At 42.2% G+C, this 22,224-nt stretch overlaps 1 protein-coding gene across 1 annotated transcript in view; it reads right to left on the bottom strand.

The window, feature by feature from the left end:
- Window positions 1–2,380: 2,380 nt before the first annotated feature.
- adgra1b (adhesion G protein-coupled receptor A1b) overlaps window positions 2,381–22,224 on the bottom strand; it is a 190,786-nt gene continuing 170,942 nt past the window's right edge. Inside the window, exons 17-19 of the mRNA XM_085183349.1 lie at window positions 20,961–21,106; window positions 9,730–9,825; window positions 2,381–9,364 (exon numbers count right to left, since the gene is read on the bottom strand). Coding sequence (XP_085039475.1) covers window positions 7,951–9,364; window positions 9,730–9,825; window positions 20,961–21,106 — 1,656 coding nt within the window. The 3' untranslated portion in view covers window positions 2,381–7,950. The remainder of the gene's footprint in view (window positions 9,365–9,729; window positions 9,826–20,960; window positions 21,107–22,224) is intronic.

Here is a 22,224-nt window from a genome sequence, read left to right as displayed (position 1 = left end):
CACATTGAAGCTGTGCTCTCGTATGCACAGAGTAAAAATTAAGCAATCATCAACCCTGAGAGACATAAAGAGATGAAATCAAACAATCTGGGCTTGCAAAGAGCACAGCTGCTGTTATTGAGGACAAACAAATGAGACAAATAGGATCCATCAGGACCATGATGAATCCTTAAATATCCGCTGTACTCAAGATTCCAGGTTGAGAACATACAAAGTGATAATCAGACAGTCTGTGTTAAGCTTCTATGTTTTTTTTTTTTCATTTTTGCTGATATGAGCAAGTCATAGGTGACTCATAGCGAGTGTTGGTGATAGCATGATAAGAACTAGTAAAAATGGTAAATGGCCTGCATTTGTATAGCGCTTCTCTAGTCCTTAAGGACCCCAAAGCGCTTTACACTACATTCAGTCATTCACCCATTCACACTCACATTGGCAAGCTACATTGTAGCCACAGCTGCCCTGGGGCGCACTGACAGAGGCGAGGCTGCTGGACACAGGCGCCACTGGGCCCTCTGACCACCACCAGTAGGCAAACATGGGGTTAGTATCTTGCCCAAGGATATTTGGCATGCAGCCAGGAGGCAGCCTGGGATCGAACCACCGACCTTCTGATTAGTGGCTGACCTGCTCTGCCACCTGAGCTACAGCCACCCCACAGGGAGGTGTTTAAAAAGCAGAATAAGCACAAGATGCTTTTAAAGTCTTCCTGTTGATCTTTTCACTTGTTTCCTGACCTGAACTGTTTGTCTTTGACTGTAATTCAGATTCACACCGTCAGCTTGTAAGCCACACTCCACATTTTCACATTTGTACCTTTGAAATAATCAATTTCAAAGGACATCTACTTCTTACAAGTAGCGAAAACACACATTAGTGATGGTATACATTTGTTTAGGTGTCCCAGTAAGACAGTATGACATTAACAGCACAATAAAGGGTTAAATGTGATTGGTTGATCATTCATTTCTTATATAGACCTGTGATTTCTGTCCTCTCTTTCTCCAATATGAAAAAGCCCAGTGTAAAGATTCTCTACAGAATGCATAAAAAATATTGTAAAACAGACCATCTACAGTAACAGGAAGAAAACAGTAAAGAGTAAAAATACATAGGCATAGAATAAGCAGCAATTTAATGGAGTTAAACGTTAACAAAATGATTCACACAGTCACTGGCCACCTTGTTAGATGTACCTGTTCAACTGCTTGTTAAGGCAAAGAGCTAATACATAGCTCACATAGCAGCAAAACAGGATTGTTTAAGCATGTAGACATGTTCAAGACAAACTACCAAAGTTCAAACCGAGCATCAGAATGGGGAAGCGAGGTGACTTAAGAAAGTTCGAATGTGGCGTGTTTGTATTTCACAAATTGTAATCTACTGGGATTTTAACACAACCTTGTCTTTTTTTTACAGAATGTCTGAAATGAGAAAAAATATCGTGTGAGCAGCAGTCCTTTGGACCACGTTGATGTTAGAGGTCAGAGTAGATTAGCTAAAGGAAACAGTAACTCAAATAAAGACTCATCACAACCAAAGTATGCAGAAGAGCATCTCTGAAGACACCAAACCCAAACCTTCAAGCAGTTGGGCAGAAGACCACATGTGCCACTCCTGTTAACTAAGAACGGGAAAGTCTACAACAGAAGACAGGAAAAATGTTGCCTGAGCCTTAATTTCTGTTGTGACATTTGGATGGCTATGTCAAAACTTGGCACAACAACTCGGATCCATCCTGCCTTGTTTCAGCAGTTAAAACTGTTGTTGGTGTTTTATTGGTGTATGGGGATATTTCCCTGGCATACTTTGGGCCCCTAGTACCAACCGAGCATTGTTTTAACACCACACCTGAGTATTGTTACTGAAACTGTGTGATGCCTCAGAACTGATTAGGACAGTTCTGAAGGCAAAACAGTGCTAGCAAGGTTTACCAAACTCGTTTACCAAACAAAGTGGGCAATGAGTGTATATAGTAAATTATTAAATTATTGGAACAACATTCTTCTCTGTCATTATCTGAAACGTCAGCCTCAGATCTTACAACATTCCCAGAAACATCAGGAACAGATTCAGTATCTTCTTGCCATATGATGTATTTACCACTAATGCAACCTGGAGGCTTGACGTGCCGCTCTCATCACCCTCATCTTGTCTTGATAATTCAAGAACTTCATGATGATCACACGGAGTGGGCCATTTGGGGTATTTCGGCCTTGTAGCCTGTGTGCTCGCTCAATGATAGGTGGGGATTGGAGCGCGTCCCGTCCCAAAACGTCAAAAAGCCATGTTTGCAAAAATATTGTGATTTCTCCTTGTTCAGTATTCTCGGGTAATCTGACGAGTCTCAGATTGGATCTCTGGCTTCTGTCTTGAAGGTCGTCCACTTTTAGCTGGAGTTCTTGAAGTTTCTTATGAAGGGAAGCCTCTTTACTTGTGAGGGAAGAGACGTCGTCTTCAACTTTGCTAATGCGAGTTTCTGCTGAGGTAAGCCTCTCTGAAAACACTCCAATTGCGTCTTTTATTTCTTGGTTTGATGTTATAACTTCTTGCAGTTGAGCAGTGAAGTGTATTTTCAGCGATTGAATTGCGGCCAAAACACTCGCCTCGGTTTGTTGGGCGCTAGCACTAGCTCCTTCCATCTTCTCGGTTTCAAGTTCGTTGCTAGCATCATCGTCTGATCCATCCTTTCCGGCTGTTTTAGATTTAAACCTATGTTTAGTCGGCATCCTAGCTGTTTAGATCAGAGCAGAAGCTTAGGTCGGAGAGGAAGCCACTAAAAGGTTGACTTTTAACCGCTGTTTAGGCGTACTTAAAGGATGTTAAGGTTGGAGCTCGAAGTCTTGCTGCCGTTCAGGTGGACGCCATAACCCTTAATAGTTCAGATTTTTCATAAAAAGTGGATATTTTAAATAGTGACACCAGTGTGATATCATCAGGACTCGCTGTATTCTGAGGAGCTCCACCTTTATAGGTTATGTTACAGTGTTTATAGATGTTTATAGATATCCGTTCCAATAGATGAATGGATTTGCATGTGTAAAACCAGTGGTCGTGACGTTGGCACTGGAGTAAATTACCTTCCACTGCAGCAAGCCTGAGATGCACTCTCACTTACACACACACACATTTCACGGACACCCATTAGAAATGTAGCTTCCAAGAAACCAAGTGATGATATCTAATAAGAAGTTTTGCCCACCTCTTTCTGTCTTTTCTTCCTCTTTGATCTCTCCACCTCCCTCCCTTTCTTCTCATAAGCCTCAAACTATCCGTCCCGCTTTCCCCTCCACCCACCGCCCCCTCCTCACCACCCCGCCTTCACTCTGCTGCTCCCTCTCGCTCTGCCCACCCCGCGAATCTCTAGCATGTTATTTAAGCCAAGGACAACATTAGCATGACGATCACAGCCTTCTATCACAAGTCTTGTCTGACAAGACAAGAGGAGGAGGAGGAGGGGGGTAGAGCTACTAAACGTGTGGGGAGTAAGGGAGGAAGCCAAAGGCATATAAACGGTATAACATGGTCTGAGAGAAATCAAAGACATTCTTGATTAAGTAAGACAAAGTAATACAAGTCTCTACACACCAGAGGAACATTGTTTACGTGCCATACGTTGTTGGATCTACATGAGAGATAGCGAAAGATAACAGCAATTTTGACATGTGTTAAGAGACAGGCTTACAAAGAGACTCACAAATTATGCCCCTGTTCATATGTACATGATACAAGCCCCTCAGTAAAATCGAATTGTACTGCATGTATGGTTTCCGTACCATACATGAAGCATATTTCTTTGCAGGGGCACATAAGCATTTCTCTTCACATCTCCCGCTCTTCTTCTTTGGCTAATACTCCTACTTATAGGCCTATTTATTACAACAGGAAATTAAAACACTGTTAATTGTATCATAAACACACATCTGTGTTGCTAAAATCAGATTAATTTTTAATGAAACAGCTGCCTCCCCGGGCCAATTTCTCCCTTTGCCAAACCACCATGGCCTCACCTACCACGGCCTTCAGTCTTCAAGCCTCACGGTGAATCATCCATGTGCTTTATTGACTCTTTGTTGAGCACTTAAAAAATCACACACACACTTATTTATTCAAAGACACGGGCAAGCGTCATATACAAGGATGGCAGCTACTCATTTGGCACTGCAGCACACGAAATAATTTGGTTTCCTTAAAAGATAGAGGCTCGAGACATCCATTACTCACCTTTCATAACACCCTGCAGTACTCATGTTAAGCCCGGGTCCTCACAGCCAACAGAGAAGGAGATTGGGGGGGTTTGATATTTCACATGGCTTTCAGTCACACGAATAATCTGATGGTTGTGGGGCTGAAGAGAGAGCTGTGTGGCCTTGGAAAGGAAAAAAAAAATCCAGCTGCATATTAAATGTGCTCAGGCGTTTCACGGCCTGTCAAATCAGGGTGCCGTTTGTGATGCACGGAAGACACAGTGTCTCATTTCCTGCAAGATATGTGCACGTGCAGATGCCTGTGCATGTATGTGGACAAAAGTCTGGGCATGCACCACATAGACACACATCCTCGCACAGCAGCAGCAGCAGCAGGAACAGCAGTCAAGCCTGTTATCACTTGATTCCTCCCCCACGGTGAGTCCAAAAGACATCTCAATTTTCATCACGCTGGCAGAAGTTATAAAAGAGAATTATGAAGAAGAAGAAAAGGGAAAAAAAAAACAGGCTTTTGCGATCACTTGGATTCATCTTCACATATGTTAAATGCACTTTCACACACATGCACACAGGTGGCAGGCACACAAACACAAAGCCAAAGACGCGCTCGTCCGTTGCATGGTGAAAAAATACATTTATTGGAATCTGTGTCAATGTAGAAAAAATTGAAAACTGGCTTTAGGTTTTGTCACAGTACCACAGGTGAATATTCCAGCAGGCGCCTGGTGAGCCGAAACGAAGCCAGCTAGCTTGTTTGGGGCAGTACATCTGTTACTGATGGCGACAGAGAAGGTGGCCTATGGCGGCCAGTGATACCAAACACACCGTCTCACAGACACTGAAAAGCTCGGGCTGCTCCTAAAACACACCACCAGCAAATGCACATGTTGTACAGCAATTAACCTAGACCGATGTTCTCTCGGTTTAATGTGGGATGATTTTGTTGTGATACTGTTACAAATCCCTTTCCAATAACTATAAAGCCAGGGCCGCTGGCTGCTAGCATCCAAGTTGGCTCAAAGGAGCTTATATTGTATGATCAATTGTGGGCCAATGTTTTATAACTCATAAGCTGAACCCATAACATCCCATTTTGTCCCAGTCCCTGGCAATAACTCCAATGGCCCTGTGCAAAGCTATGAGGTTCATGCATCATCTTTGATGTCTACCATTGCCTTCCTTTACTTGTTCAAAGCCTTGCCATTCAACCAGAAGGACTGTCACATTAATATTTTGCTTTCTTTCTCTGAATTTTTTCCCTTAATTCAGGTCTGTCTGAACAAGCACTTCTATTATAACGACACCGTAAGTGACAAATGCTATTCTGGCAGGCCAAACGTTATAATGGGTAGTGCATTTCTATTTCTGATATGACAGGATAAGTCTCACAACACACGGTGAGTCTGCATACTTTATGAAGTCGACAGAAAAAAAAAAGGCATTTGAAAACAAAAAGGACATTTCTAAACTCAGATACTGAGCATTATAACACTGAGAGGTCAGTTTTTTTTCCCATACAACTTTCTTTTACATAGACTTATTTTATTCTTAAATATCTTAAATCTCATAAAAAATAATTCATCAGAAACCAATTCTATATACACGGACGAAAAGTGCACGAGATGGATAGAGAGGTGGTGCGCATGCTGAGGTGGTTTCGCCAGAGTGGGCTTTGCTGCGAGATTATGCTTTGGATGTTGTTTTTTTATGAAGTGTTGGCTTGTCTGATGAAATGTATGATTTGTTTTGTCTGGAGCATTGTATTAAATATTATCATTCATAAAACAAACAAGCGCTTCTAAATCAATACGGAGACTCTTTTGGCTTCTCTTTCGAGTGGCAATTCTTCAAAGAGAGTGTGACCTTCACGGTTTAAAAAAACAAAAAAAAAGAAATGATTCACATTTCATCTGTAACCTCTCCTGATAAAAGCTGTCACCAAAGCAGGACATATGATTTTACTGACTGGACTCCTGAATAAATGTAAGAATAAAGGGATAGCTTATGCTTTATCTTATTTTCTGTAATACATATATTGTTACAATGTCAAAAGCAATCTTGAAACCTCTCTAAATGTTTTTTTTTTCTAGTGTCGACTCTGTTTGATTTAGTGAGGGGGGTATCAGCTTTGGCTATTACTTTTGGCCACACGTGCTGTTTCTGAAGGGCAACCAATCAGGAGAAAACTGGGTGTTCTGGGCTAAAGCAGTTGCCCAGAAATAACTGCACTAAAGCCTGGTATAAGATAAAGAAGGATTCATTTAAACTATGAATCTTGCAAAGATGATTCTAAGATTGAAGATTAAAAAAAAACAACTATGAAGCTGTAAATGAGAATAATGGGTCCTTTTTAAAGTGATGCAACATGAAGGTCACAAGAGCCAAATATTACTGTATTTCTTTGAGAAGTGAAATAATCCACAAGTGCTTCAAAAAAGGACACATGGCAAGCTGCATTGGGTCGAGTCAAACGATATGTCTGTGGAGAGGCATTCATTTACACCATTAAAACACAGCTACATATAAGCGTGCATGCGTTGGAGCTTTTATAAGACAAATTATAAATTTATAAAACACAACAGGGCCGAATTTGCTCTGGTTTCTGCCATGTATAATTTTTTTGGCTTCGGCCAATGTCGGGTGAGTCTGAAATATTTTATTAGCATTTTAATAGGAGGGAAAATTGCAGGACGCTGGGCTGGTTTCCCAAAGTTATGTTGACGCAGCTTGCTGTTATTGTTGTTGCTGTTTTTTTTTCTTCTAGATTGATTGTACAGAGAAACATAAGCTGATGTGATACCGTCACATGAAGCGTGTGCAAACTGAGCCGAACGGAATAAAAACCAGCACACCGGTTTGGCAATGAACTTTGCTGTGAGGACCTGGCTCTTTATGGCACAATGGATCCAATGACTCACTGACAGTAACTTTCTACACACAATGCTGTTGCTGCTGATGTGCCGTTATTCTCTCCAGAACAGAAAAGAAAAAAGAAACACAACAGTGAAGACATCATATAGACAGCACGATCAATACTGACCTGGATAAGAGGATGCTTAATTTCACTTCTCTTTTTCTGTTGCTTTGAATTTTCACAACTTAACTGGCATCCACACATCTCTTGTAAGCAACAGTATCTTTATATATATTTATATATATTTCTTTTTTTTTTTTTTTAGAAAACTCTAGTAGATATTCACAGTTGCTTGACCGACTGGCAAAAATACCCATGAAGTCTAAAACTGCTGGTTTAGTTGTCTAAAACATGGATGCCAAGAAGTTCTTTTAAGTACTGGAGGTTCACTGTCATCAGAGACTATTTGACGCGTTTCAAAGTGTAAAAAATATCTTGCAGCGTGTTGCCTTTGAGCGTTAACACACACAAATTCATACGTACAACCATTCATTTTCTTGTATATATAGAGAGAGATAGATCTGTAGTAATATGGAACAGTGGCGACACCTTCGATTACATCTGAAGGCGCCATGCGACGCACGTTTTCACAAATTCATTGTGATGGAAGAAATTCGGTTTCTGTCAGTGGATGCCCCCTTGGAGAGCGTTCAAATGAAATTCTGTACAGTAAAACAGCACACATAAAATCAAGAGGACATTAAAATAAAAAAATATCCCACGCTGATTGTGATGTTTTAAAATGTTATACAATTCTTTGTTTTTTTTATTATCCTAGAAGGGGAAGCAGGAATGCTGCCTGCATCCCCTCTTCTCAGTCTTCCCACACTACACAGTAGTTTCATTCTTCCAGGGTCCAGTGCGTATATTTCCTGTGCTGTCTGACGTGTAGAGGAGACCCTCGTGCAGGCTCCCCTTTAGAATCCCGTTCTGATTGGGCGGGTTCTGAGGGTAGGATTGTCTGCGCGGGGCGTGCATTTCCAAATGGTGATGTGTTGCCACGGGGTCCTCCTCAGCCACTTTGCCGCAGCCGCACAGGAAGACGCCCGTGTCTCCTGCTTCTGCCGGGCACAGAGAAGGGAAAAGGTCTGCCTTGGCACAGCAGATGTGCCTGTGGCAGGGATTATGGCATGCCAGGGACTCTGCAGCAGCGTGGCATGTGTGATGCACGTCATGGTGGCCTTCGTGGGCCAGGTGTGGACAGATGTGGGCGTGACGCTCGTGTGTGCTGTGGGGGCTGTCAGTGTGTAAGCTGTGCACGCTGCCTCCATCCACACTAGAGGGGATGTGATAAGCGTACTCCCTCTCACTCCCCGCTCCACAAGCACCGGCCCCATCCCTGCGGCTGAGATGTCGGCCTTTAGTCCTGGCGCTGCTCTTTAGGCAGGGGTGCAACTGGATCCCCGGCCGGTAACCCTCCGGGTCAGCGTGCAGCAGCACATGCGTGGCCGCGGGCTCTTCTTCCATAAGCTGCTGGCTGTGCAGCGCGGCACAGCACGGCGTCACTGGCGCTAGACACGTCATGTGATTTTGTGAGGAAGGAAGGGCAGCGTGTTTACAGTGAGCTAAGCTGCCATGGCCACAGCTTAGAGCTTTAGCCTGACAAGGTGAGTCATGGTGGCAGTGGCTGTGGCCGTGGCCGTGCCCGGGGGTATCTCCGTTCACGTTGACTTTGGGCCGCGTTTGAGCGGGCACGGGGGCACCAGAGGAGGCGTCGGCGCTTCGTCCAGGACAGCAGGAACACCAGCAATGCCAAACATCGTCCCGCTTGGCACAGTGATGGATGAGGACGAAGAGGCCGAGGGTGACGGAGAAGGCACCATAAAGGCAGCTGAAGATCATGTCCAGGAAGTGGCCCTGTGACACAGCCAGTGCCCCAAAAGTCCAGGTTGCCAGGAAGAGGAAAAGGGTGAAGGCCGCTGTTCTTAACTGAGCCTTGAAGGAGTGCTCGTTGGCCAGCAGCGCGGGGTTGATGGGAATGCCAGGGCAGCCGGCGGGGCAGTGGCTCCCGCTGGGCGGTGGAGCCAGGGCTCCGGGCTCGGCTCCCTGGTGGCAGTGTGTCGGCACATCGACAGCAGCCAGCCTCTGCTGCTCCTCCGTCAGTTGCTTGAGCTCGTACTTCTTTTCAGGGTGTCGCCGTAGCTGGATGAAAGTGCAGAGGAAGTAGATGCATGTGACCAGGACGATGAAAGCTACGGGGCCAAAGAATGCTCCCAGACTGGGCTCCCACGCCATCCAGCAGCTGCAACACACACACACACACAAACACACCACTGCACTTTAATACCTTAAGAAATACGGAACAATTCAAAGTTTACTTTCTGTTTGTAATTAAATGGTTACCTTCATAAAGTCACATCATCTTTATGTGTTTACTGAGAAGAGAGTAACTAAATGAAATACACATCCACCAAAGGGAGCTTAAAGCGCACAAAGCGAGGATAGTGTATGCTTGTGTCTATGTATACACACGTCTAACAGCGTTTAAAGAAGATTTAATCAAATTTAATTTCTGGGAATTAAATTTAAAAAAAAAACTCTTTATTTGCATAACAATGTGAAACATCATCACAGCCTGACTCAAGAAGAAGCAAATCTAGGACTTACTACAGCGCTTGCTCCCTGCTGCCATAGTTGTCTATATTGACAGCTGCCGTGACCCCGCAGATGATGAGGGGCACTCCACCGCTGACTAGATAAAATCTTTGAGGGTATGGGGGAGGGGGGGAGGGGGGGGGTAAAAAGAGAGAGCGAGACAGGGTCAGTAGGCAAGAATATCAAAGTTGGAAGTGAAAAGACATTTACAAATCCTGTGTCACACATATGGATTATAAAAATACACTTTTTATAATCACATCTTCAGGAAGATTAAAAAAGCTGCCAAAGAAGGTGACGGATGAAAGATGCTGACTTGTGCTGTGAATGGTCTGGTTACCACAGCAGATGGACACACACATTTGATTTGGCAGCTTTTTTCTTTTTCTTTTAAACACCACGTGGCATCGCTCAAGCAACCCCCTGAGAATTTGTATCTCCTCTTGTGAAAGCTTTTCTGTTTTGGGACAAATGTGTTAACCACTACAGTATTGAGCCACTGGTGAATGCAGCTTTATGAGTGTCTTAAAATAAATGAATGAACAAAGATCACTGTGCCTGTGACCACACTCCATGGGAGGAATCGCCACCTACAATTTGTTTTCTTTGCCACAAATCAAAGTGTAAATTTTCCTATATAAACAAATCTGTTTTCCCGGCGATAAACTTGTCAGTGCTCATTTAGGGCGTCTGCTATTCATCAGAGCACCAAATATGGAAAGAGAGTGCGGATTTAATAGGAAAGGGATGGCGGACTTATCAAAACTGGCTTATCAGACATACAGAAAACGGATTGTATCCTCGACTTCAGCTTTCATTATCATAAAGAGGGCAGGTCACTTAATAGAGAAAATGAAAAAAACACTACACAACAATGAAGGACAGAGTTATACAGCTAAGTGGCAGTTATTTTAGCTTTCATAGCAACAACCCCAGAAATACAGCATTCGCATTAAGTTGTAAGCCACCAAGAAATTTAGCAGAACTACCTTTAATTTTAACATGTGTTTTAAGTGAATTAGCTCTGACCTCACTTGCCAACATAGCTGTTGTAATGGCGGTTTATCCAATTAAATCAAGACTATATAAGGCTAGCTGGAGAAAAAAAACAAACAAACAATAATATCAAGGGGAGAAAGATGTGAAGCGGAACTAATAAAGTATGATCTTAACAACAGTGCATTATGCCCCTAGGTATTACCGTGTTTAGTTCTGTTTACTTTGTGCCGGATTAAATGTTCTCAAGGATGATATTCTCATGTTAACCGCAGATTATTCGGTGCTTTTTTTCCCTCTCCCTGATCTTAACATGTCAGCTACACTTATGCATGCGCGCGGCAGGTATGTGAACCATGAAACTTGCATTACAACAGTATATTACAATAAGACTTCGGCGCAGAAACAAAGCTAATCCCCCAGCAGCTTCCTGTCCTTGGCTTTCCCTCCGCTGTCATGCTATACAACAGTATGCTATACAACAGTATGCTATTTCCTCTTCCTTCCTGTTCAGTCTTACCCTCTGTCATTACTCTAACCTTTCCACCACTCCATCTTCCTCCGTCTTCATCCTCAGTTTCCTCCCTTCCAGCCCTTCTTACTGTGGCTCTCTCTCTCTCTGTCGCTCCCCCTTCCAATCGTTACTCTGTCACACAGCAGCCGTTCTGAAAATTCAATTACAATCAAGATGTTTGTCTGGGCTGGTCGGTGAGGGGTGGCTGGAGGTGAGGCAAAGACAGGGGGTTTTCGAGGGGGGGGGGGGGGGGGGGGGGGCATTACTGGCCTGTCACTGTCTGTGTGAGTGGAACGGTTCTCCCGGGGGACCCTGCTCCAGCAGAAAGCCATTTACACACCCGTCAGCTAGATAAGCATAAATGAGAAGAGCTAGTAGATGTTAAAGGACCCAGCACTTTATAACCCTCATTCCCCTTTTATCCCTTCTAGGAAAGCCAGCATGTGTTTCCTTAAGACGTGGTCCCAAGTGAAGCACATGTACAGTACATGCAGAAACTGTATCGAGAGCATGTGATATAGTTCAGTCTACTTGCTGCCTCGTTTTTTTATTTGAAAAGGTCTACCGCAAGCCTATTCAAATGGCGGCCCGCGGGCCAAATGCGGCCCAGAAGCAACCTGCGAGTGGCCCTGCCTGTGGTCCTGGCAGAAACACCGAGAAAACGCAAAAAATTAATTCATTAATTAATTTAAAAAAAAATTTAAATTCCTACAGCGTAGTGTAGACTGTGAATGCAACACTACTAGTAGCCTAGCAATATTTAACCCACAATGCACCGTGATGTAAACATATTAAACAATCATCGTAATATATGATGCGACAACAGCATGTCTTTCTCACTCCAAAAGCACAAAATTGACAATGAAAACTGTCGGTTTAACCCTGCCTGGACTGACAAATACTTATTCATTTTACCGAGTTTAATAATCTTACAACCGGAGTTGTACTACCATGGTGAGGGTCCTGTACAGCCCAAGAGAGAGCTGCAGCATCTTCCCTTCCTGTTTGCTTCTTGGCAAAGAAGAAAAGGCCTTTCACAGATTCTGAAACAGTGAAATACTGCATGCTGGCCGTGGTGGATGCGGTGAAAAGTGATGAAAAAATTAAAGTAAGTGTGACATCTGCTATTAAAAACGTACCCCTGTAGGACAGTTCAAATATTCGTAGAGTTGAAGTTCTGGCGTCAGACGAGTTTGAAATGCTGTTAGATGACCTGAAGAAAACTGATGTAATGTCTATAGCAGGAGATCACAGACAGAACTGATAATGCACAGTTGTGCGTATATGTCCGTTTTTTGGATGGGAAATTGCTCGGCTTACTACCGTTAGAGGGACGCACAGCTGGCGAAATAATGTTTGAGAAGATTTCAGCTCTTTTTGAGGAAAATGGTCTGGATATGAAGCATGTCTGTATACTTGTGACGGATGGGGCTCCATCCATGGCAGGAAAAGTGAGTGGTCAGCGAAATATTTATTTTAATTTGAAAGGGAATTATCAAAATGTTTTTTGTTATTATTATTATTATTTCAAATGTGCAAAAAATAGTTTAGTTATAGCTCCCTTTTTTTAAATGGACCTTATTGTGTGCATTTGTGAGAGGTCACCAGATTTACAGGGGAAAAGGAATAAATAAATTACTTGTTTTTCAATACAGTTGTGTGGATTTGAAATTGATCATGATCTGCTGCTTACTGGCTTCAAAAAAAATATCTGGCCCAGATAAATTCCTCGGTTTGAAAATCTGGCCCAACTAACTTCGTAGTTGAATAGCCATGGTCTACCGCATTAAAATTCTTGCTAATGCACCCATTCTAATATGAATATGCACACAAAATCCTGCCCCCCTTGAATGCACTCGTCCTCTTTGTTGGCCAATCTACTTTTTTAAAAAAGCCTTCAAACTCAAACAAAATGGCTGTGTATGCAGTCTTGTGCTTTTGAGTGAGTTCAGGAACAGCAATCATCTGATATAAATAGACCCTAAAGTGCCTTTTAGTCAGTAGCTACAGCAACTCCTCGTTTTGTTCCTATGCTTATGCACTATCTTCTGTTTTTATGACTGTGCACTGTCCTTTCTCTGGACCCTGTCCAGGATATACATAGCACAGCTGGGGACAACGGATGGTCATATTCAGCTCCAGCAGAGGGCAAGGGCTTTGGAGTAAAGCTGGAGGATGGAACATTAAGGCATAAACTTGGCATTAACCACAGTCCTGCAGGTCTGAATTCTCTTTAATGGGTAAAGTAAGCTGAATGAAGTGACAGTTCAACACTTTGGGAAATATACTCATTAGCTTACTTGCCAAGAGTTAAATGCAAAGATTTATGCGAAGATTGATGCCACAGCCAAAAGAAAGCTGTGCCAGCTACCACAGCTTAACATAAGGATCGCAAACAGAATAAAAACAACTCACAAAATAACTCTCAAGCAATATGTCTGTGAAGGTTCTCAGTCATCCAGGTCATCGTAGTCTAAGGAGCTTGGAAAGAAAAGCGTCTGGACTTCTTTAAGTTGCTTGAAGACGTTTCACCTCTCATCCGAGAAGCTTCTTCAGTTCTAGGGTCAAATGGTGGAGAGTCCCAGATTTAAACCCAGTGGGAGTAACCCCCCAAGAGGGACAAAAGGACCCCTAATGATCCTCTACCTAATCACATGAGCCAAGGTGTGAAAACGAGTGAAGGTCACAATTAGCCAAGGTTTCAGGTGAGCACATTGTGAAACCTAGCCCCACCCTATCATGTCCAGATGCTTTTCTTTCCAAGCTCCTTAGACAACACTCAAGCAAAAATTCTGAACAGTCTATATTAATTTCAAGTAGTCTTTTTCAAAGAAAGATGTTCTTCCATATACCATTTTGTTTTCTGATACATTTTTTGCTACTTTTATCATGTGACAACAGCTTTGAGACACTGTCACAAATAAGAGGAATCCTTAAAATCCCCCCTTAAGCATAAAACTAACAGAGGACAGAACAAAGTCTGCAAAGCACTTTGTTCAAAGCCTAAAAGAAGCACACGCAGAGACTTTATGTAGGTTAAGTGTAGCCGGATTCACTTTGCTCTGAAACTTCACATCTATTAAAAAAAGTGTGGTAGTCTTCTCATTCAAAATAATTATGCCCCAAATGCTGAATTTGATCAAATTCTGGTCAAAATCTTGTCAAAAACAAAAATAAACTTGACTGGTATACACTTTATACCAATCATACTTTCCTTAATGATTAGTTATTTGAATAAACGAACATTTGATTTTATTTCAGTTGCAGTTTATATTGCTTATATTGCTTCATATTTATGAAGGCAAAGAATCACTTTTTGTTGGAGATAAAGTATCTGAATCTCAGGAGCGGGACCACGCCTCCAAACACGCTCCGGTTCTCATCTATATATGTCCCCCCAGTTCTACAAGCCATAGTTCTCGTTTACCTGCCCCACCCTCCTTTTCCTTTTCAATTCTTTAACTTCTTCACTTCTATTTAATACACGGGGATCTGCCACGCCCGGGAGCTGCCGCCAGTCCCCTTGGAGGCCTTCCCCAAACTACAGCTTAATTCATGTCCAAGCTATTCCCCTTTATCTACTAAACTGCTGTCAAACCTCAAATGAGGATGTGGCCCAGCGAGTGAAAGTGCTCTTTAAACAGTTCATTAATCACCTGCAGCATCATACAGCAGGATCCATGTGTGTGTCTCCAAAACAACAGTTTTGCACATATACATAGGGATGGGTACCGGTATCCGGTGCCATGATGGCACCGGTTCTGACATAAACGGTAGTAACCAGACCGAAAAGCAGCGCACATGTCGGTGCTTTATTTCGGTGCTTTTTTTTCCTGAGATGTGATACACTTTGAATTCTAGCCAATCATTTTACGTTTCCGGGGATAGTAGGCGGGTCCAGGTACGTACGTTCTTTTAGAGCAGAGCTACAGATTAAAAATGCCCAAGGCGAAGCGGTCAAAAGTCTTGCTGTACTTCACAGCAAAAGATGCAAACTCAGCAGCCTGCAACAAGTGCTTTAAGGTGATACTGTGGAAAGGAGGTAACACCTGAAATCCGATGAAACACCTGGCGACGCATAGCGTTTTTTTTAAAAGCCGAAAAATGCACCGTATTTGATAGCTTGCTGCGAGACCTCACACCGAGCGCATCTACTGCAGGTGTGGTGCCTGTTATCGGACGAAGAGTTAGCAACATCCCCCAAAAACCCAAAAAGTAGAGTCCTGGCCCCTATCCTGCCAGTGTAGCAGAAATGATGAGGATGATGATGGCAGCAGCAGCCGTTCTTCTCTGCGTGAGTAGCTTAATGTTGTTCGTGTATAATTTACGTTGAGTAGGCTAACCGCTTATTACATTAATGCATGTAAGGTGAACTAGCAAACATCATCATAGTTACATGCGGCTGTCTTCTTGTTTGATGGCAGGTACTCCCTTCACCCTGGCCAAAAAGGCTAAAATGACCAAAGAAAAAGTGGAAAACAGCTGAACATGAGAGGTTTTTGGACAAAGTTTTTGTTTTTTCCATTGTTTAAGCACTGCTTCCAGCCAAGAGTGATACCATATATGCCCTATAGCTGCAGAAAAGGCTAACATTGTTATCTTTTTACTAAAAAAACAGCTGAACATGAGAGGTTTTTGGACCAATTTTGTGTTCTCCATTCTTTAAGCACCGGTTCAAGCACCATTTAAGCACCGGCACCGTTTCAAAAGTACCGGTTTGGCACCGGTATCAGATAAAACCTAAATGATACCCATCCCTACATATACACTTTACAAAACTTTGCAAATATTGTAAAATTTTGTAAATTATATTTCATGTCACTAATCAAAACACATGGAGGATATAATTACAAAGAGCATTGTATCCTTTTCTCTATTTGAGAGAGGTGAGCTGCCAAAGGCTACAGTCGCTTAATTTGTTACCCGGTGGTTTTCCTCAGGTCGAGTATTGAGCACCATCATAATTGCTGGGACATTTTCCTTTCTAAAGTCACAAATAGTTTTCTGTCATGTCTAGTTTTTCCACACAGTTTCAGTTTTAGAGTTTCACTGTAGGCTATTTGCAGCAGAGATATTTTTAGGTCTATGGATGCTTCCCAAGTAGATATAGAACATGACCTCTCAGCAAAGTACCCACTAAAACATAACTAATGCCTTCTCGGTACCATAAATTAGTGTAACTGATAATTATACATGACACACAGACAGTAGATTAAAGTTGTTTTTGTTTATCTATTTATTTGGGTTATTCAGGGACTTGATGGGTGACCTTTTCCCTTTAAAACACACTGCAGCATCTCATGTGCTGGGTATATTTTAATTGTTTGTCCATCTAAATTAATATGAATAAATTTAAACTACTATAAAAAGATTTAAATGAGTATTACAATACATTACATAATACATTACCTTAGATTTCTCCCTTGTTTCCTGCTATACATGTAGTGTTATTTTACACTTACATGACTGCGCTTGTCATGTGAGTTTTCTTTTTGACATCGCTGACACCGACGTCTGGTATAAGAAGTTTTTATCAATAATTGTCAGATATTTGATGGAGATTCTATAGTGGGAGGGATCCTCTGTTAAGTTTTAGAGAAAATATCAGCACTCATCACTCCAGATCGCTGTTAGTTAATAGCAAAAACAGAGGCATTTAAGGTGTGCGGTCCAACATGGTGTGGCAGATTTTTGACAGGGGTCGGTGTAATGGTCGGCTGGATATGCCATCAGATGCTGTCAAGAGTGGAAGGAAGGGAAAAGAGGTAGATGAGGAGAAATAGGTGGGTTGTTGGGAGGGGAGAGAAATTGATTTGTCTCCAGCTGCTAAGTCTCGTTGCATGAGCCTGTCTGACGGGGAGCATTACAGTCAATCACTGTGGATCAACTTGACTGCTGTGCCACACAATCCCCCCGTCTGCCCCCAGACAAATTATCTCATTCACAAGCAGTGCATGATGGGAGAGCCTCGAGAACATTCCATATTAAACCCCTGAATCACGCAGGTGTCTGAGGATTTGCTTTGCAAGGAAAGTGCTGCTTATAGGTTGAGGGGATCCTTATCTTAGTGGCGTCCGTATCCTCAGACTTTCAGCGACTCGCCAGGAATACGTTATTGAGAGATTCGAATTTTAATAATGTCAGACATATGAATCTGCCCCTTTATAAATTTTCCAGATATTAGTTTCGGGTGGTATGGGCAGTAAATGCCCATGAGAGTGCTATATTCGTCATAATAATCCTTTTAAATCACCCCACAGACAGCGATTCTAAAAGCACGTAAGATGTTGCAGCAGGGTTCATATCCAGTGCAGCTCCACATGTTCAAATCATTTTCTAGTTTGGGGTCGTCTGCTGTATCTCCTGCAAAATATTCTGAAAAGTTCAAGAAAATTCATGCAACTGAAATTTCCCAACAGGCTTTAAGAAAATGACAGATTAAATGACAAACATACATTTGCTATGGTCTGCCCCCTGTTTGCCTCTCTGTTGCTGCTCTGAAACCTTCCTCTAACAGGATTTCTCATTGAAGCTCCAGCAGCTTCTGCAGCACGGTTGCAATGTGCTGAAGAGCTCACACAGCACCTTGTCACCGCAGAGGCGGAGCGCCGCATGGGTCCAAAAAATGATCCTCTTAAATGTGCCAAATGTTAGGCGTAAGCAGTAAAGTAATAAAACGAAGAAGTAGGGGAAAAAAAAACAACACAAATAGGAGAAATTTAATCTCATGTGCGCGTGTGTCTAAGTGAAGAGGAATTAAAGGGTTAAAAAGCTAAATACATTTAGATTTTTGATAAAGCTTCTGGCTCAGTGGCCTCCTGGGTGACTGCGGTAATTAGTAAAAGCACTGGAGGTGATGCTATGGTGAAGGGCTTTAGTCAATTACTTCTCCGTCCTTCCTTCTCCTCCTCAAATTCACCTGCACTCCCTCCTACTTACTAAACCTTTAAGTGTGGAAGGAAAGCTCACACATGCATCATACACTGTGTTTTCACTAATCTATAAAAAAAATCTCTAAAAAGGCAAAACATGATGTCTCAGGTTATTTTGAAATGCCTATTGATGAACAGCTAACAAAGGTTTGCGTTGTGTTGATTTACATAGATTCTGAACTGCAGCTATCAAATTGTTGATGTTGTCAGACCTCAGTTTAGTCAATGCTGCATTCTCGTGTCTGCCATTTGGAGCGGCAGACATAGTATTTTTTAATCCAATAAAACTACTTTAACAAAGTATTTTAAGTAAGAATGCTTATTTCAAAATTAAGTATTTAAACAACTTGCCAATAATGTTATAACTTATAACAGAAAGCAGCTGTTTCTGTATTAACTTAACCATTGTGTTGTCCTTGGGTCAAAAATGACCCCTAGGTGATGGCAAACAAGTGTATGGGAATCCCGAGGACAACACAAGGGAGCTGCAGGTGCTTTAAACAAATCAAGTCAATGCTGACTCTTGTCTTCACATAGGAACCAAACCCTTGCCTCTTAGGTGAAACTCCATTGATTAACCTGTAACACTGGCTGCTTTTTGTTTGTCACAGTTGTTCATACTGTCCGTGATTCCTGATATACATAAATATTACGAAGAAGTGTAACAGGCAGTGTTACAGGTCAATTTCTTTTTTAAATGTTTATTTGAATTATGTCACGATCCTTATTTTCGTGTTTTTACAATTAATACAGTACATTACAAATACACTTAGATATTCACCAGAGTGTTTCTGGGCTAGAGATCACAAGACTGCAGCGGTGACTGCAATGATTCTAGCAAACAGATCAAAACACTTTCTGTTCAGTCTGCTATAGTTCAGTGAGGCTGTTTCTTAATGTCCTGAAAATATCAGACAAGTTGATTAGCCAGACAAGCTCAGTGGGGAAATTCAGGAAATGCCCTACTGAGAGCTGCTGATGACTGACGGTATACTGCATATTCATATTAACCTTGAATGTCACCCCTAACAACAACCTCTATCCATTTTAAGTGGTCTCTCTTCAGGAAATTGGCTGATTACAAGGAATTTAAAGTTCTCTAATCAGTGGTTTATCAGTTTTCACATAAAGTCACTCCTTACTATTCAACACCCAAGACATGTGGGAGAAATCAATAAGGTGATGCAAAGTGTATCAACAGAAAGTCTTGATAGCCATCTCGCTGTTGATGTTGAATAATGCAAACCAACTGGGGTTTTATTTTCATATAAATTATGCAACACTTGCATGACAGTCGCTCCCCTCTGAAACACCTGAGCCTAAAGTTTACTCCACAGTAAAGTCCACGTAGCTCACACGTGCCCAAGGGAATGGCTGAGTAATCTGACAAACACATATTTAGCTATTTGAAAGCCACTAAGAATTTTATTCTGTTTCCATGTCAAGCTAGCAATACTCATTATCCCACCAACTCAAAGGGTGTGAAGCAGCGGTCTCCAACCTTTTTTGCGCCACTGACCGGTTTATGTCAGACAATATTTTCACGGACCGGCCTTTAAGGTGTCGTGGATAAAACCAGTACCGGTAACAAAAAAAGGAAGATTTATTCATAACAGACGGGGAAAGACCCAGAGAAACTGAGTTAATGATAAAACCGATTAAAAAAATAATGATAAAAAACGATAAAAACCCTGAAAACCATAAATTTCACACCTGAGCCTCAACTCTCACGGCTCGGTACCGAACGATTCACAGACAGGCCCGGAGGTTGGGGACCGCTGGTATAGAGGATGCTATGTTGCTAACTCTGCAAAGTTAGCTTATCACAAATATGCCACATATTGTTAGCTGTTAGCTTTAGTAGGTGCATGAAGGTACTTATCCATAGTTTATTACTAATCACTGTACTGCTGACAATTGGAAACTGGCAAAAGGTTTTCTTCCACCTTTAAAGCCAGTGAAAAAAAAAACTGTTTGTGAAAAACTACTTCTCACTCCGAAGTGAAAGTCCTGGTCTACCACTGCCTCCATCTGTTAGCAAGTTTATGTTATGGTGTGACTTTGTTGTTCTAACAACTGTGAAAGCTAATGTGCGAAATCCTCAAAGTCCCACAATATTGGGAGTAAATATAAATCTATTTATACAGTGCTTTTCCAGCCTTGCTGATCAGTCATAGAGCTTTAGATTACAAGCCACATTTAACCACGCATTCATACAGCGTTCTACTCTATATAGTCTAAGCCCTTTATCGGTCTTACATCCATGGCCCTTTAGAATCATCAGTCAAGCCAATAGTTGTGTTTTTAGTCAGTGGGAGGAAACTGGACCACCTGGCGGAAACCTATGAGGGCACAGGGAAAAACATTCAAACTTCATACCAAAAGATGAGTAGAAACCAAATCAACCTAATCAATGTATAGTGCGCCGCACATAAAATAGGCAACACAATATAAGACTCAGGGGTCTGGGGCAGGACCCTTATAACTGAGTATATCGATCATCGCTGTATTTGTATTTTTACTCATCTGAAGACTTCTTTCGTCAAAATGTGAAAAAACCTACTATGACAGTATATCTCAGCCTCGGTCAAGTTGTGTATATACAAAAAAATGAAATAAGAAAGCAAATAACTGCGCAGTGAACCGTCCTTGGCCTCTAAAGGCACACATGAAGCAATCAAAAAAGACCAAAGAAAAGTACCACACACACACACAAACACATATGTGCGCACAAATGTTTATGAACTTTCTGTTGAGCGGCATTCAGGGTTGGGAAGGGTTGCGAGGACATCTGTGCTTACCTCAACAGGGGCTGTTTAGGGCGCGGAGGCGGGTCACTGTCTTGACTCTGTGGAGGCTTCTTGGTCACCTGTTTATAAATGTTCCTCGCCGTCACCCCGAGCCACAGCATGGTTGACAACGACGAGTAGTGCAGCACGACCCCGACCTGAGATTGGGTGACGGAGGGTGCATCAAGTTACTTCTTTGACTTTGCTGAACTTTTGCTTATACATAATACTGTAAAGTGTGTCTCTGTGAAAAATGTCAGACTTCATTATATCCTTGTAACTCAAAGAAGAAAAGTGTTGAGGATGAGCTGCCACTCCTCTTGAGAAAATAACCATCAATGTCACTCCAAGGGTGTCTCCACAAACGTTTTCCTTAAAGACCTGGCTGCTTTGTGTTATCCTCCAGTAAGAGACAATAGTAGAATGACGGAAAGACAGGTTCAAAAAGTGCTATTGAATCATCAAGGTTGTCTAGGATAAGAGCAGCATAGTGAGGTTATACTGGTGGATACTGAGCAGCTCCTTATCAGTTGAGTTAGAGGACATGAGGTGTGCACCGTGAATAACAAACCTGAATATAAATGTCAGTCACGTTGACAACTATCAGCGTGTGATTGTTTTTCCAAAAACGCACTGTACACATATCTCCGTTCCTCGTGTTTTAATATTCATGAATTATATTTGAATGGGGAAACTAATCTAACTTTGTTTAAAAGCTTTGCTAGCTCACAGACAGAGAGCATAGACATGACAGTTGCAAAAGAAAAAAAGACAGAAAGGAGAATGGATACAGAAGATTAAAATGCACTGAGCCTTTTCTCCAACCAGTCAGTGCATTCATGATGTACTGGCAACCTGAGGTACCCAATCAAATGGCTTCTCTCCAGCACGAAAGGCCTAGGGACTCGAGCTACCAGTCCAGATGCTAATTGGAAGTGTCCTTGAGCTGGTTATAGAGAGCAGAGAGTGGGTGGTAAGTCAATCACAGCTTCAGAGTCCACCCTCTTCAGAGCTTCATTAGTGCCAAGAACAGACAGAAGGGAAGTGTATCTTTAAATATGGTTTTAATGGGGGAGGAGGGGGCTCTCATATTAACGTACGGAGCGTGACCTGTGATTGTTACTGGCTGATTAATGTCCTGAATATTGTTTTGCTGTTGCAACTGCACGATCAATCAAATGGCAACAAAACTTTAGTGTCCACATCAGCTGAGACAAGTCAGCAATAATAAAGCGACACAGCTATAGTTGCCCATCTGGCAGTTTTTCAAAAAATC

This window comes from Neolamprologus multifasciatus, chromosome 13, assembly GCF_963576455.1.
Source record: "Neolamprologus multifasciatus chromosome 13, fNeoMul1.2, whole genome shotgun sequence".
Lineage (NCBI taxonomy): Eukaryota > Metazoa > Chordata > Actinopteri > Cichliformes > Cichlidae > Neolamprologus > Neolamprologus multifasciatus.
This window is presented reverse-complemented; position numbering and strand designations above follow the sequence as displayed.